General features: G+C 40.5%; 1 protein-coding gene across 4 annotated transcripts in view; it reads left to right on the top strand.

The window, feature by feature from the left end:
* arap2 (ArfGAP with RhoGAP domain, ankyrin repeat and PH domain 2) overlaps positions 1-15,586 on the top strand; it is a 139,354-nt gene that overhangs the window by 63,469 nt on the left and 60,299 nt on the right. For all 4 annotated transcript variants that reach the window (XM_044341054.1, XM_044341055.1, XM_044341057.1 and 1 more), the window contains 3 exons: positions 3,286-3,371; positions 4,123-4,305; positions 8,896-9,070. In XM_044341054.1, coding sequence (XP_044196989.1) covers positions 3,286-3,371; positions 4,123-4,305; positions 8,896-9,070 — 444 coding nt within the window. The remainder of the gene's footprint in view (positions 1-3,285; positions 3,372-4,122; positions 4,306-8,895; positions 9,071-15,586) is intronic.

The following is a 15,586-nucleotide window of genomic DNA, read 5'->3' as shown; positions in this document are numbered from 1 at the left end:
ACATTCCTGCCCCCCCCCCCCCCCCTTTATCTCTTCTCCCTCTTTCTCCAGGCCCTGAGAGTCACAAGTTTTAATGCAATTCTTCACCTCACCTCTGCAAAGCCCATGTAATTGGTACGCATCAGATATCCAACATCCCTTTTCAAACACCCTTAAATGATTTCATTTGCAGAGGTGTTTAATATTACATTTTGTCGACACGCTGGGAGAGAGAGAGGGGGTGAATATCTGCAACGAGGAAGCTGTCCTCACACTGTGCTCTTCTTAAATTAGGCGGTGGTCCATTTGGAATACCAATGGCTGCTCACGCTTTTAATTAGCGCTCTCATGTCATGGACAATAAAGAAAAACGCTGAACAAGAGGAAGAGGAAAGAAGTAATGAGAAGGCTAATGGTAAAAATGATCCCAGATTGGCTTTCCTCTTTTCGTGGCAAGACAGAATGAATTTTAATAGTCTGTACTCTCTGATGTGAAGCACTTTCATACTGTAATATTTTGTCTTTGTTTGCAAAGACTAGAAGGACTGTTCATTATGTTTGCTTTTTATTAAAAAAAACGATGTGTGTGTATTTTTAATATTAAAAATAGGTGAATCTCATCAAAAACCCAATAATACAAAAACCTGGGTGAAAATGTTTCTTATTGAAAGTGAAGAGAAAAATGGGGAGAAAATGATAATAGAGTCCCATGTTCTGAGCTGCTGTTTTCACAAGAGGACTTTGCTTACTGAAACTGCAGTGTCTTCTTGCACCATATCAGCAAAAATCTGGGGGGAATCGGTTTAAATGAATATGCTTGTTTCAAAAATCAGGGTAGTTTTTAGTAAAAGAAATACTGAATATGGTGAGCCTTCAATATTTGAATTAATAGATAACTCTTTTAACTCTGATTTGGTCTCAACTAACTCCTGAGGGAAATATCTGGCTTTTTAGCTGCTAAATGCTCCACTGTGTTCATTTGCTAGTTGCTAACTTTGACTGTCTGCCATTTAGTGCCGCTGAAGTAGTGTACAGTGGATTTATCAGAGCTTTGCTAAAAAAATAGCTGCTGCTATGTCTGGAAACAGGTTGATGAGAGCAAAGAGAGTGAACCAAACAGAGAAGCTGCGGGCCTTAAAACCAAAACAACAAGCTGAAAGAATCTAAAAGGCTCCATAGGTGATAATTATCTGTGAGTTTGTAGCTGAGCGACCCTTTCACATTACACACAGTCATTTGAATCATTGTTAAAATAAAATATTGATTAGTGCAGCTTTAAAGACGCCGATTGTAGACGTAAGTAAGCTCTTATCTTGGCCCCTTAACTGCTCAAACCAACATTCCTCAGTAATTTTACGTCCCCAATAACTGAAGCTGTCCCTTTTTCTACACACTTGATTTAGTTTTCTCCCTTTGCCCTTTCCCCCACCAACCAGAGGAGATGACATTGCTTCACAGACTGGGAGGGCCCCTCTCCACACACATATTTGCAATAAACTCTTTAAAACCAGGATGCAACATGTAGACACTGGCAACAGTTCCCATGGTAACACAAAAATGCAGCGCTCATTGCTTTGCTTTGTTTCATTCCTCTGGACTCGCCATTGAGCGAGGGGAAAATGCCACACAAGTATAAGGAGGGTTGGGAAAGTGCTCCATGAACTGTCGCTGGAGTCACTGGGTAAGTTTTTAATTGGGGTTGAAATCCTCGGCGGCTTTGGCTTTTTTTTTTTTTTTTTTTTTTTGTGAAAGCTGCTGTGATAGAAATGCCCTTTTGTGTGTTGTTTTGGTTCAACAGGAAAGATGAAGACATTTACAACAGGCTATTTATATGTGAAGATCTCACCATGTACCTGGTGCGCATGCACAGTTTTTTCAGCTTCATTACCCTTACGAAAGTGAAAATGGTCCTGTGGTGCTGTACGGCTCAGTGGATGGAGAGAGGCTGGAGCACTGTAGCAGGCACCCAGAGTGAAATATTTTTCACAAGAATAAGCAACAGAATCTTGCTCTTTGGCCTTTATTTGTCAAGCTGCACTCGTTTGTGATTACTCCTGTCGTTTTATTGTGACTTTTGGGATCAGGCTTACCAGAATGAAACACCACACAAATGCATCCACACTTGACACTTTTTATGAGAAGCTTTCCTACAAAATATTTAAAATAACCTTAAAGAATGTAGCTCGGTGCGAGGGAATCCCTGACATGTATCGCTGACATGGACAGCATTATGCTAAAGATTATGTTACTGCGGTTTTCAACTTTATCTCTAGGTGCCCATGGCAAGAAGAATATGGGTACAGAATTGTTATGGCAGGAAAGCAGGAACTGTCCTTGTCCCTGTCTGTAATGTATTCACCATTTGATCACATCAGGCCTGACCACAGTAGGATATGGTCCAGCATATCAGATTGTAAATCCGATCTGGGAGCAATTAGACCTGTCAGTTAATGTTTCCTGGTGTCTCAACAACTCATTTTGGGAACTAGCGTTTACACCAGTTGTATGGAGTATATAACAAGGAAGAAAATCCATCTCTTAAACTTGGACCTCAATGTTAAGGTTCTGCCCTGCATAGACCAGCATGCCCAAAGTAAGTAGAGTGAGTAGAGCAGAGTAACCACAATCACTAGTTATCAAAAATGACTCCCTTAAGTTTCTCTTTTTCATATCTTAGGTGACGAATAATTCAACGATCTGTGTCAAGGCGGCCTTTCACAGCTCACGGCCCCGCAGTGTCCCTCACAGCTGCTCTACTTGAGTACAGAAGACAGTAATGAGATCATGCCAAATCTAAATCTAAAATTATCTGCCGTTACACACAGGACAATAATTCACATTCACACATACAGCGTGTTCCTGTCTAATGTATTATTCATGTATGCTCTGTCTTTGGCCATAAGCAACCCCAGAAGCCTCTCGTTCACCCAAATAAACAGGCCGACCAACAAACACAATGAATTACTCATGATTCATTAGCAATTAATGGCCCTCGTTCTGTGCTTTCATTTGCAATTAGGAGTGCTGAGGGGACTAAATATGTCTGTTGTGAGTGAGAGAATGAGCTCGCAGTCATGCTCTGTTTCTCCATCTTGTAACTGTTTATTCCATCACTGACATTCGGTGTGTGTTTTTGTGCATATATGTACATCTTAATTGTGTTTTTTTTTTTTTTTCATGTGAACTTTTCAGGAACTAAAAGCCTGACAGCCATTCATTTTTAAATATATCTAATCGGTTCTGAGAAAGATGTTTGTTTGTGTATATGTGTACTCATGTCAATGTCTGTGTCTTCCTGTGCGCCAGGGCAGCACCGCTCCCTCGGCCCAAGTATCTCCAAAGTGCGGAGCTTGAAGTTGGACAGCAGTATCTGGAGCAATGAGCTAGTGGAGGTATGTTATATATACATATAAGACCGTGCAAGCCTTTATTTTACAAGCGTCTGACTTTCTACTCCTAGAAGAGAGTGATGTCTCATAACACTTTCAGCCACTATGTTGACAATATGATGACATGTTGTAGTTCTCTGATAGTCGTGGATTGAAATATTAAGTAATGGGAATGCAATTAGCACCATATTGTGACATGCAAGCTTTATGCATATAGATAAATAATAGGTAACTGACTTATCAAGCTTACACGGTAACATCATGAAAATATAGATCCATGATGATGATGATGATTTTAAACAAATGAATCAAGTGAGTGGTGGGGAAATGACTCAATCTGTGCATTTTCTGATGCGCCGTTTCAAAGCCAATTTTTTCTTGTCGCTGTAATGTTGCGAGGTCCTCGGGTTTGTGGAAAGAGCAGGTGTTCTCTTTTGCATCCTGCACAAGGCCAGTCAAAACATAATACATTTTTCACCAGAATGGTATCTTTTAATAAGTTCCCCTCCCACAGAATGTGCCATTTCCTGCCAACTCATAACAGGTTCAGACACCTCTGGAGCCCCTCTAAATATCAGCTTAGATAGGAGCTATTTCCAAAGTTAGAAAGTTGATAAAATGCTTTTACTCCTAACCCTAAAAGTAGGACAAAATATGGACTTTTGGCCAAATAGAAGTGAGTTCCTACACACAACAGGGCTACAAATGATTTTCACCTGTATTTGTTCCCTCTGCATGTTCCTTAACCCCTCAGCTCTTCCTGGAGGTGGGAAACAGGAATGCTAACAGTTTCTGGGCCTCTAATCTTCCCTTGGAGGAGGAACTCTACAGCGGGGCTTCGGCGGAGCAGCGTGCCACGTTCGTCCGCAGGAAGTACAGGGAGAGAAAGTACCGGAAGGTCCTGGAGGGTTTTTATGACTTGGAGCAGCTCAACCAGGTACACATTTCATGAAGACACATGCTCAGAAGCCAAAATACTATAAACATCTGCTATCATGCTAGCAACTGGGAGATGAAATTTAGCTGCGTATTATAGGCTCACACTAATGCATGTCTCAAATAACAATATTGTTGTTAGATTTGTTATCTAGACTACTAGCAAACTGTCACAACACTGTCACGACTGGAGAAGCTGGTTTTCACCAGAGTTAGCATTGTTATCTTCTGCTCACCGCTCAAGAAAAACATCAAGAAATGTCTCCATTTCAGACATTGAATGTGTATTTCTGTCTCTAGTTCTAATTTTCTGTTATGGAAGGAGCAAAGTGCAGCAGAGGTTCACCAAGCATGCAGTTATAAGTGGGCACCTACAATGGCTTCATCTCTACTTCCAAGAAACATGGTACATGGCGTACTCCATTAGCTAAATCCACTGAACCTGAAAAAGCCCATATCTCCCTGACCTTTTGACAGTCACTAAAACTGCACTATAAGTCTGAAGATGCCAAAGTCTTATCGATCTCAAGTGTAAGCAGGATGGCACTAAGGCCTTTCCTGCCAGTTTGTGGTTGGGCTTTATTGCTGCAGCAAAATAAGTGCCTGTGTTTTTGGCTGCCTCTAAAAAGAGGGTCTTAAATGCATGCTGCACTGAGCCTCCAAACAGCTATGTTTCCACCTGCGTCAGCAGTTACGCAGATCAGCCCCCTTGTATTGTTTTCTTGACTAGAAAAAAGGGGAGGAAGGAGAGGGGAATGGAGATGTATAGAGAAAGAGGGAATGAGAGGGGAAAGTAAGGAAGAGATATACCAGCTAGCTAAGTGGAAAAGTGGATTAGGATCCACAACAGAAACGCTTGGGTTGGTTTTATTGCGGCTTTGCTGTCTCTTGCGAGCGTGTGTGTGTGTGTGTATGGGAGTGTGTAGTGTGTACATACGTGTGAACATGTGTGCTGCTCCTCTAGAGATGTGTGAATTTGCTGTTATAGCGGGAGTTTTTTGCAGGGTGGTATAGGAAAGGAACTGTGACAGACATAGAAATGCATGGGGGGGAGGTGGGGGTGCTTGCTTAAAAGGGTCTGGCCAGAGAAATGTGTGTGTGTGTGTGTGTGTGCGTGCATGAGAGAAAGCGAGAAAGAAAGAGAGAAGAGGAGGAGTGGGAGTGGTAGGCAGTGTTTGCTTTCTCTCTGTCAAGTCTGCCTTTATAAACGGGCTGAACGGATTTGATAGGGATCAATGTGTCATAGAGCCATTATACACAGCATGACTCGACATATCGTGTGTCTGCATGCTAAAATAATAAACACTCTTCAAAACACTTCCAAGATCTTCACATAATGCAATGAATTATAAGAAATGTGTAAAAAAAAAAACACCTAAAAAAGTATTTTCAACATAAACAAGGACACTGAGCTTAATCTCATTGGACAAGTTGTTCCAGTTCTGTGTCACAGTTACTTACTGTAACATAAGTACGAAAAAAGAAAAGCTATATAAAACCTATTCCTCTGGGAGTCTTCTCCAGAACAAAGGCAATAATATGAGCAATTTCCTCATTGACATTCATGCATTTTTGAAATCATGCAATGGCATTTTAACAGGTTTTTATGGACCCAGGGGTCATGAAACTCATTCAACACATAACAGTAAATCACCGTTTAATGTGTCAATTGAAGTAATGAGATAAAAAAAATTTTTAAAAAAAGGTAGTGAAGTGATTTATACCTGACTGCGCTAATATGTCTGCTAAACCTCAACCGACGCGCGCTTACTCTGTTAAGATGTTTCTCCGTTTCATGCCCTCTTTCTATCCCGCCGTTTCTCAGTCCCACGTTCCCCATTAGAAGCTCATATCCCAGTGACCTCCACAGAGTCTCCGCAGGCCACATGACCTACAGAGGGGGGTGTCAAAGGACCTTCTTATATCATTACTCACACACACACACACACGCACACACACACATACACAAAACCCTCTAGTGGCTGCAGTAATTGCTATGACACGGAAGGTCATTTCCAGGGACGATACAGAATAAGGCCAGGTTGCATGGGACTATTTCGCCATAATCTGACCCCGTCTTATGTGTGTGTGTGTGCGTGATAGTGAGTGAGTGAAGTGGGATGGATAAACTAATCCTGTCTTTTCCACACATTTATTATTCTGATGTTTTCATTTGATGAGAAATGATTTTCACAGAAATAAACGAATCTATGTGTTTAAACATCTTTATCTCAGCGCAGGTCCTTTTGTGTGGGTGGGCAGGTTATATTGACAGATACTTTATGTGTGTGTGTGTGTGTGTTTTGCCTTTGTGTATATGCGCAGCCTCTCCGCGCTTCACTTTCAGACGGATTTTGCTTGTTTGTGGCAGATCGATGCAGCTTACTGACTCGGTCCAAGTCGGATGAAAGGAAAGGTTGCTCGTAGAAATTCCCGCCATTTGCCACTCGACTCCTCTGTTGATCCACTTTGTTGCGGGTCATCGTGTACAATGTCACATCAATTGACCGGTCTGATAGAAAGAGACAAACAGAGAAAATATTTTCCTGGGTCAGACTGTATTCTATCTATCTCTTTTGTCTCCCCATCCTCTAAGCCGGCATGCAGAGTGAAACAGGTGAATAATTTTAACAAAGCACGTCTGCATGGCGAGACGCTACATAAATAAGTTTTCCTGATTCTCTTAAAGGAGCAATCCGACATCGTGAATTCATTGAAGCAAAAGTTTCTGCCTCCATGACTAAATACAGATGCCAGCGCGCAGGTGCCTTAAATAGCAGTTCCTCGAATAGCCACTTGACGCTGGCCTCAAGAACATTCAGCTTGTATCGAAGTCTCCTCCTATGTGTCTCAGTGGTAATTTTAAGGGTTATTCTTCCATTATGGAGATATTTAAGAAGTATTAGAGATGTGTTTGCTTGATTGACAGATGTTTCAGCCTATCACAGTCTGATGTAGCGGTGCTGTTTGCTTGTTATAGGTTTCTTAGATCATCCCAAGATGCTTCCTCTTTTACTAAATTTGGATTTTTGTGGAAAAAAAACAACCCAGTCATTTTTTGCTATTGTAATACTCTTATAATGTCAGATATCTACAGTATGTTCCAAAACTGAACATATGCTCCCTGCAAGTCAAAAGCCAAGGCTGAAAACAGTCGAATAACGTCTTCTGCGGCTCTGTAGGGAGCTTTCTAACTTCTAAGAAAATGTCTTGAGTAAGGTATGAGACTTCAAATATCTGAGAGAGAACTTTTGTTATAAACTGGGGCATGAAGTTTGAAAGATGAGGGCATTCAACAGACGGTAAAGGTCTGACGAAAGAGTTGCATGAGTGAAATTGTAGGGTCCAGCATTTTTTAAGCTCGTCTCATATTAAGAACTAAAAGTCGGAATGTCTCAACTTTGCTGAGCCAGTTTTAACCGTTCTTTGACCGTCTGTCTCTCACAAGTTCCCCGACTTTAAGTTTAAAAAGAATATCTTAAGTCTGAGTGTGTGTTGTAGTTTTTAGAAGTTTTGTCAACTTTTAGTGAGTGTTTTTTGAGGAGTAATACTCTTTTTTTTTCTTTTTTTTTAAATACGAAGATATTATGTTTGTGTATTTAATATATCATATGATTATGGGCACTTTAATGTAAAAGTAGCCATTTTTGTTTTTACCTCAAGCTTTTCTAAATTGACAAATGGCAAAGTGATCATTTAATATTAAAATGGACAACACTGTATGTATGTAACAGTACAGGACTATTCACATCCTTCATTTCTTTAAATTGTCATATCCGTGGTATGTTTTGTTATTCATTTTTATGTTGTTATATATTTGGCACATTTGGAATGTTTTCAGACACTTTATTCACAGCCTCAGTATGCTCAACTGTTGTTATTTTCCTCAGTTCACTGTTTTTCAAGCCTTTATTCCCACACTTCTCTTCTTGGAAATTGCTAGTTTCATTATATTTAATATGGCCCATTTGTCCTGCTCTTATTTGCTATATTCCTTTTTCATGGGGATTAGAGATTTAATGATTCCCACAGGGAGTATTAGAGTTTGATCTTATTTTAACTTCTCTTTCGAGATCAGCAGGCGGAACTCAATTCCAAACTTTATATGGTTTTCTGACGCCGTTTTATAGACTCTTTGTCCTCTATCAACCTGGCATGCACACATAGACACACACAGCGACAGCAAGCTGCTCCTCCTACGCTTGGAAGTGAGACCATACTCTCATTTCCAGGGATTTTCACTGGTTAATTGTCTGGGATGTGTGGAATTTTTTTTAAAGGTATTAATCCAGCCGTAGAAAGCTACTTAGAAATGCAATGAGCCTTGACTGCATGTATCCAGACTTTTATGTGTCTATCACAACAGGAAATGTTAAGTGACAAGTGGACTTACATAAATAAGATTTGTGACCACAAAAAAAAAAAATCAGCCATAAGAATCTGATGTGCAAAAGTGCCGAAATGACGAAGAGTTTAATCTTAAATATGCATTAGTGAAGATTTTTTTAAATGGTGCTGAAACCAATAAAAGGCACAGCGTGGAGAAACACTTCATTTGCTCTTCTTGTGTCTTGTTGCTCTGTGTGCACAGGCACTGTGTGCAGCTGTGGTGTTGCCTGGCGTCCTGCAGACCATGGAGCTGGTGTTCAGCGGGGCAGATGTTATGTGTGCCACTGGGGATCCAACCTGTTCCACCCCGTACCTCTTGGCCCAACGTGCTGGACAGAGGCTGCAGATGGAGTTCCTGCACCAGAACAAACTATCTGGTAAGCAACTTTGGGTGCCCCCCTTAGTTACTGTTGCTACGCCTGACAAGCTTTTCATTTTTGCATGGCATATGCTGCTTACTGTGCTTATGGTGGCAGATTTACCACTAAAAAATTTGTATACATTTTTGAGAGAATGGGTCTCTGATTTCAGACAGCAGGAAGCAACATGTCCCAGGGAAAAAAAATTAGCATCATCACCAGCTGAAGATCCATGTCAAAGACAATGAGGACTAACTAAGCTTGGGAAATGTAACGCTATATCTAGAAATAGGTTTGGCTGTAGTTGCTCGAGCTTAAACTTCTTCAAAACCAAATAAAGAGCAAGAAAGAGTAGCTAACGTTAACCATAAACTCTGATATAGAAGCATTTTGGTTTCCACACAGTGGGTTTGTCAGTCCTGAACTTATTAAAACATACGCTACTCTCCAAACAGAGTATTGCACAGAGAATCTGTGTATATTTTTTCACATTTATAGTAATTCATTAAATAATGAAGAGGAAAAGAGTTCTAGTTAGAATACGGGAAACTTTTCCACGTTCATTGTTCAACCCAGGTGAGGTGCTGGACCACAGTAAGCAGCTGTGAAACAGAATAACTCACATATTCTCCTGGTCACACGCTCACATAAATCTGTGAAAAGGCCTTTAAACTAGGTGTGTGAGTTGGACTTTTACAACCGTCGGCGCCACATATATTCAGCCCATTGTCTTTATATTTTAACAAGCCAATCATGTTTAAAACTGCTATGCTGCCACATTTAAAAGCACAGTGGGAGGTTTTTTTTTTTCGCCCCACTGTCATGAATAGGAAATGAAGGAAGAAAAACCCACAAATTTGAAACTAGCAAGTTAAAACTCTGTCTGTCTCTCTTTCTCTCTATTTTTATTTTTCTTTCTCTCTCTCTCTTACTTTCCCCCGACTCTCCTTTGTATTACCCACCTCATGTTCCCGGCATCGGAGGCACAGCGCAGATGTGCTGTGTCGAGCGACTTCCTCATGACGGGTGTTTTTTTTTTTTTTATTTGTGTGGTTCCACACAGGGCTGATGATAAGAATGTATTAGATTAAAGGAGCGAGAGAGGCCGTTGGCTGGGACCGGGGGGAGACTTTCTTGGAGACTGTATTTTACATAATGTATGTGCTGCATCTGTGCACACTCGCCGCCAACGAGCCTGTTAGGGACTCCTAATTGCTAGCATGGGTCACCTGGTCGCCATGGTGATGGCCATTACTTGGAGGTGTGCTAGAAGACACACAGACGGACAGATAGACACACTCACATTCACACGTGTGGTATTGTCCATCTGTGATATGTAGCACACAGGCAGTTTCTATATGCTCATTATGTGCCTGGAAGTTGTCATAAACAAACAAATATGGATGTAACCAGACTCTTCCGGTAGAGCTGGATGTCCAACTAAACTGACCAATTACTGCAGGCAAGAAAGGACCTCGGTCAGGAAGGTTACCAAAGATCCAACTGCCACTCTGACAGATTTACAGTGTTCCTCGGCTGCAGTGGAGATCTCGCCTCAGGGACAACAGTCAGTGCAGCAAGTTGAAACTGTAAGTCTGTGGTCATTAGGAAGCTACTCCTAAAAATGTCACATGATGTTAACCAAAGGACAGATGCCACATAAAAGATATCTTGTTTTCAGAAAAAGAAAAAATATCTTTATACTGTATGTGAAACTGACAACATGCAACCATAGTTATTTATTTAGATCTTGAAACACTAGCCCAGTATCCCTGTAAGTATTACTTTCATATTTGATAATTCTGTGACATATGAGTTATGTTCAGTATCAATGTTCAATGCCAATGTAGGAAGCAGCCCTAGATACCAGAGTTGGCTTTTAACTTTAACCGCCTAACCTTAACCATAACTTAACCATAGTTTATATGCCACAAACACTATTTTTCCCTTATTGTAATCTTAACTTAACCACTCTGTACCTGCCATGTGTGGAAATTGTAGACATCAACAATTCCGATAATAGAATTCTCACTGTTGTGCAGAATAGTCTAATATCAACATTGTGTCTATTGTATTTGTGTAATACTTGGATCACGTGATTTTTGCAGATTAACAGGTTCATAAATGTCTCAACAAAGTCAACTCTATTCAGTCTGGTTTGGAAATAACTGCTTATCATTATCGTCCTCACGAATGGTCAATGTTCTCTTAAGAAATCACTGCTGTATAAACATGCACAGCCGTTAAGGCCCATTGTACATACCAGGTGTAAAATATCTCCTATGTATACTGTATTGTATTATGCCTCACAGCGTGTTGTGAAGCATAATAGCGTATTTAGTGATTGCACAGGTAGGTTTGACCCAGTTTGTGAGATATTTCAACACTACTTTAAGGTGACAATATAGAAAAATATTTATTCACGAGTAAAAAACGCCTTTGTGGCTCTCACATGACCAAAGTGCTTTAAACCGACCAACCAGCAAAGCAACACTACCATTCTTAGAGCCCTATGCTTTTTTTGTGCTTGAAAAGCTGTTTGTAGAAGAAAAAACAAATGTGCATATCTGAAAATGTAGTTTGTGAAACTACAGTGAACCGGTAGTCAGCAATGGCATGCTGAAAAGATTAAGGCTCCGTACAAAATACTGTCTATATTCCCTCTTTGACATTTTTCTACTGCTGGACACGTTGTCACATCACACAAAGCTGTGGAAAGCGGTGCCTGCATTGTTTTTTGCGCACGTGGCTCCCCCGAGTCTGCAGAAAGACTTGTAAAAATTTTGATTAAACAGAAATTGAACTTTTCAGTTGTTGTGCGCAGTGTTATGTCTGGCAGAATCTGGGAACAATTCAATACCCATATGACACCATCCCTACTGTGTAGCGTGGTGTAGACAGAGGGAATATAGAGGGAAGAATAAAAAGGAGCCACATACTGCAGCATCCAATATCCAGGACAACACAGAGTTCAGAGTTGTCCCAGAGTTTTAAAGACTTCAGCCTGTTTGGACACATGTATGGTAACATTAAGACAGATATAAGTATTTCATTTCTAGTGATGTCTGCTTTCATGCCATTATGTTCATACCTGTGGTGGCTGCGTGCTTGTTTTTTCCCCTACTTTGTTTTTCTTATAAAGACATCCAGACAACAAAGGTGTACTTCAGGCCCTCATTAAACCACCACATGGTCCTGCAAACAAGAAACTACCTATATTAACAAACATGTTTCTTTCTCAAATTCACTATCCCCATGGTGGTAGACTGGTATAAACCAGTAATAAACAATCGTCAGACACCCTCAACAATTCTCACTTCTAACAACTAAAGTCTAAATTGGAGTAGCTGTAAGTGGGCAGAAAACCTTGCTGTTGTGTCTCCTCACAGTGTGAATCGCACTCCCAGTCTGCAAAAAAAAAAATAGGAAAACCCTCCATTTCCCCTGGATATACTGTATCAAAACAAAGCTGTCAGCCCGCTCCTTTCTGAACTTGTGCACCGTCCCTTCCCTCCACAGCGGCTCATTTGTAGCTCCAATCCCACCAGCTCTGCCATCAGGACATCCACTGTGTCCTGATGGCAGAGCATTGCCACTTCATTAGCTCCTTCTCTCCGCGTATCTGTGAACGCATGCATGTGGGCCTCGACGGACCTTGTTCTTCCGCCCACACCTGCTCGCCCCAAAGCACCCTGGGATACTGTAGGAGCATGTTCATTTACATATCCCCATCCCAGATTCCATTAAAAAAAAGCCAATGGCAGCTCTCTAAGGCAGTGTCTCTTTGCATTCTCAAAACCCCTGTGGGCAGCTTCAATGATGGCTCTATCCCTTATAGTCAAAGGCTTCTACTGTGGTTGTTTCTTGTATTAGGTAGGACTATCACTTATGTCCAGTGTATTCCCACATGTTACACTCACGAGGCCATGTATGCCATATAAATAAAAATTAACCATCAAAAATATGCATAAAGTTAAGTTCTTTTTCAAGTTCTGTTTTCATCACTTGACCCAAAAAAGTTGTAAAACTTTGGAGATGACAGAAAAATTTCAGTGATTTTCCATTTGGTGTCAACATGCGACAAACAGACACTGTCAGAAACACGTTTTTGGCACAGTTTAGACAAAATTTTAAAAATGTGATTGAAAAAATGAAAAATGACAAAATGAACACACTGCCAATGTTGATATTCTTCAAGATGATCTATTTTGGCACAGTAAATGTCTAACATGGTGATGGATATGTTGCCAGACACCAAATACTGCGGATCCTGTACTTTGATCTGTGTTGCTACCACTTAGTATTTTTTGGGGCTGTATCATTGACAACAAATTGCAATGGCAATTTACTGCAGCAAGTTGACCTATTGGTTAGATAAACACATTTGTAACTGGACAGTTCTATGTTCACATCTTGCTTTACATTTTAACAGGCATACCGATGATGTCTGTGGCTTAGATGGACACCACAGAGTTATTAACACACAAAAGAAGTCTGTCCTTGGACTTGTAACTGTGTGTTCTTGTGCCACTTGTCCTTGTCCGAACAGAAAGACAAGTTGGTAATTGGTTCTTAAATGGTGCAGGTGCGGGACATTATCAGCTGAGTGCCACCTGCCTCTTGGCCTACCTGCCAATTTACTGCCAAACACTGCTTTGATTCATACAAACAAAATACACATCTGACAGTCCATTCTAACACTTCTTTTCACACAGTGGGAATGAGAAAACATAAAATTACTGCTTCCCAACCCTACTCTTTGATACTCTAGGATGTTACTGGTTTTCAGTTGTATCTACAGTTAGTAGCATTCATCTGGTACCCAGGTTTAGATCACCTTCTACAAGTCCTTGACGTTAAACTGTGTTGTAATTCCATGTAGGGTGGGCTACATGACACAAGAGTGAAAATGAACTAATTAACAAAGATGTTCAACAATCTATACACTGACCAATGTCCAGGATCATATTAGTGACATGAATCACTTATCACAGTAAAATCTGCATTAATAGATTTTTTTGGCCACTTGGGGGAAGTGCAAAAAAGAAAGGAGAAAGAAGAGAAAAAAAGAAGGCAAGACAGTGTTTGTATCTTGTCAGACAGCTGAGGAAATTCAAGATCTCCACAGTGCTGCAGAAATCCTTCTGCAGCACTGAAGGATTTCTACATCGCCACAGTAGGGTCTGTGCTCTCTGGAAACATCACTGCCTGGTACGGCAATTGCAGCTCTCAGGATAGGAAAGCCCTTCACAGAGTGATCCATAGCACCTAATGCATCACCAGGACGCCACTGCCCTGCCTCCAGGACATCAACACCAGGCCAGGACAAACCGGATCATAAAGGACATTCACCACTCCAACCACAAACTGTTTCAGTAGCTGCCCTCTGGCAAGCATCTTCACTCCATCATGGCCAAGACTGAGAGGCTGAGAAGGAGCTTCTTCCCCCAGGCCATACAGACCATAAACACTTACAATCTACACAACATACTGCACCTGTTTTGCTCTCTGCATCTTTTTGCAGCTCAGTATCTTTGATACCTTACCACTTGCAATTGCATTTTGTCCACTGTCACCTACACACTGCAAATTGTTTATAACTTGCCATATTTCTTACTTATTTTATTTTTACCTTACTTTTAAAATGTACATATATATTCTGTGATATTCCGTTATTTTTCCCTGTATGTAGCTTCTTTTATTTAATTTTTATACTGCCATATGGCTTTATGTCAGAGTTCTTGCAATTTAATTTCATTGCTGTTGTACATATACAATTATGCTTTTGACAAATAAATGTTTTGCATCTTGAATCTTGAAAAAGCTGTAAACACAACACTGACGTATAGTGGCTTTATAAAATTATAATGATGAACGTGTTAGCAAGCAGTTACCCATTTAGGCTTCCAGCAGACGTTAGCATTCATTTGAAGTTTTGTTTGTTTTTTTGTTTGTTTCATTCTCCTTCGAGCCCTGTTTTGGTCTCCACCAACTCCTGAAGGATGTATGTGGTTCTTTAGCAGTTAAATGTCCCACCATGTTCACCAACCAGCCAAGTTTTTCTTAATATCCTTTTTTTAGTGGTTAGTCACAAGGGGTTGCCAAGGTTTTTGATTTTCCATGAATACATCTCTAGAACAATAGGTTAGGAATTTCAGATCTTCATAAGTTTTGATACACTCATAGTCTGGACTCTAACAATATAGATTCAAAAAGAAAATTGATAATCTGTTGCTTTTTCTTGGTCCTATATTGGCATTGTGCAGACCTTAGAGATATTTTATGTAGTATTCCTATGAGATTTTCAATATGAATAAAATGTCTGTTTTAAATCTCAGTTTTTCACCCCAACTCAATATCTCTGACACTTTGTCTCCCCCTCCCTTTCTCTTGCTCTCTCTATCAGATCATGATCACTTTTGGGGACATTACATAGACTTGTGTTAATTTCCTGGAGACTTACCCTAACCTTAACCCCTGACCCAAAAATCAGCTTTTTCTCGATTGGGGACACAGTTTTTGTCCCCAATTGGA

The sequence above is a fragment of the Thunnus albacares genome, chromosome 22 (assembly GCF_914725855.1).
Source record: "Thunnus albacares chromosome 22, fThuAlb1.1, whole genome shotgun sequence".
NCBI lineage: Eukaryota > Metazoa > Chordata > Actinopteri > Scombriformes > Scombridae > Thunnus > Thunnus albacares.
This window is presented reverse-complemented; position numbering and strand designations above follow the sequence as displayed.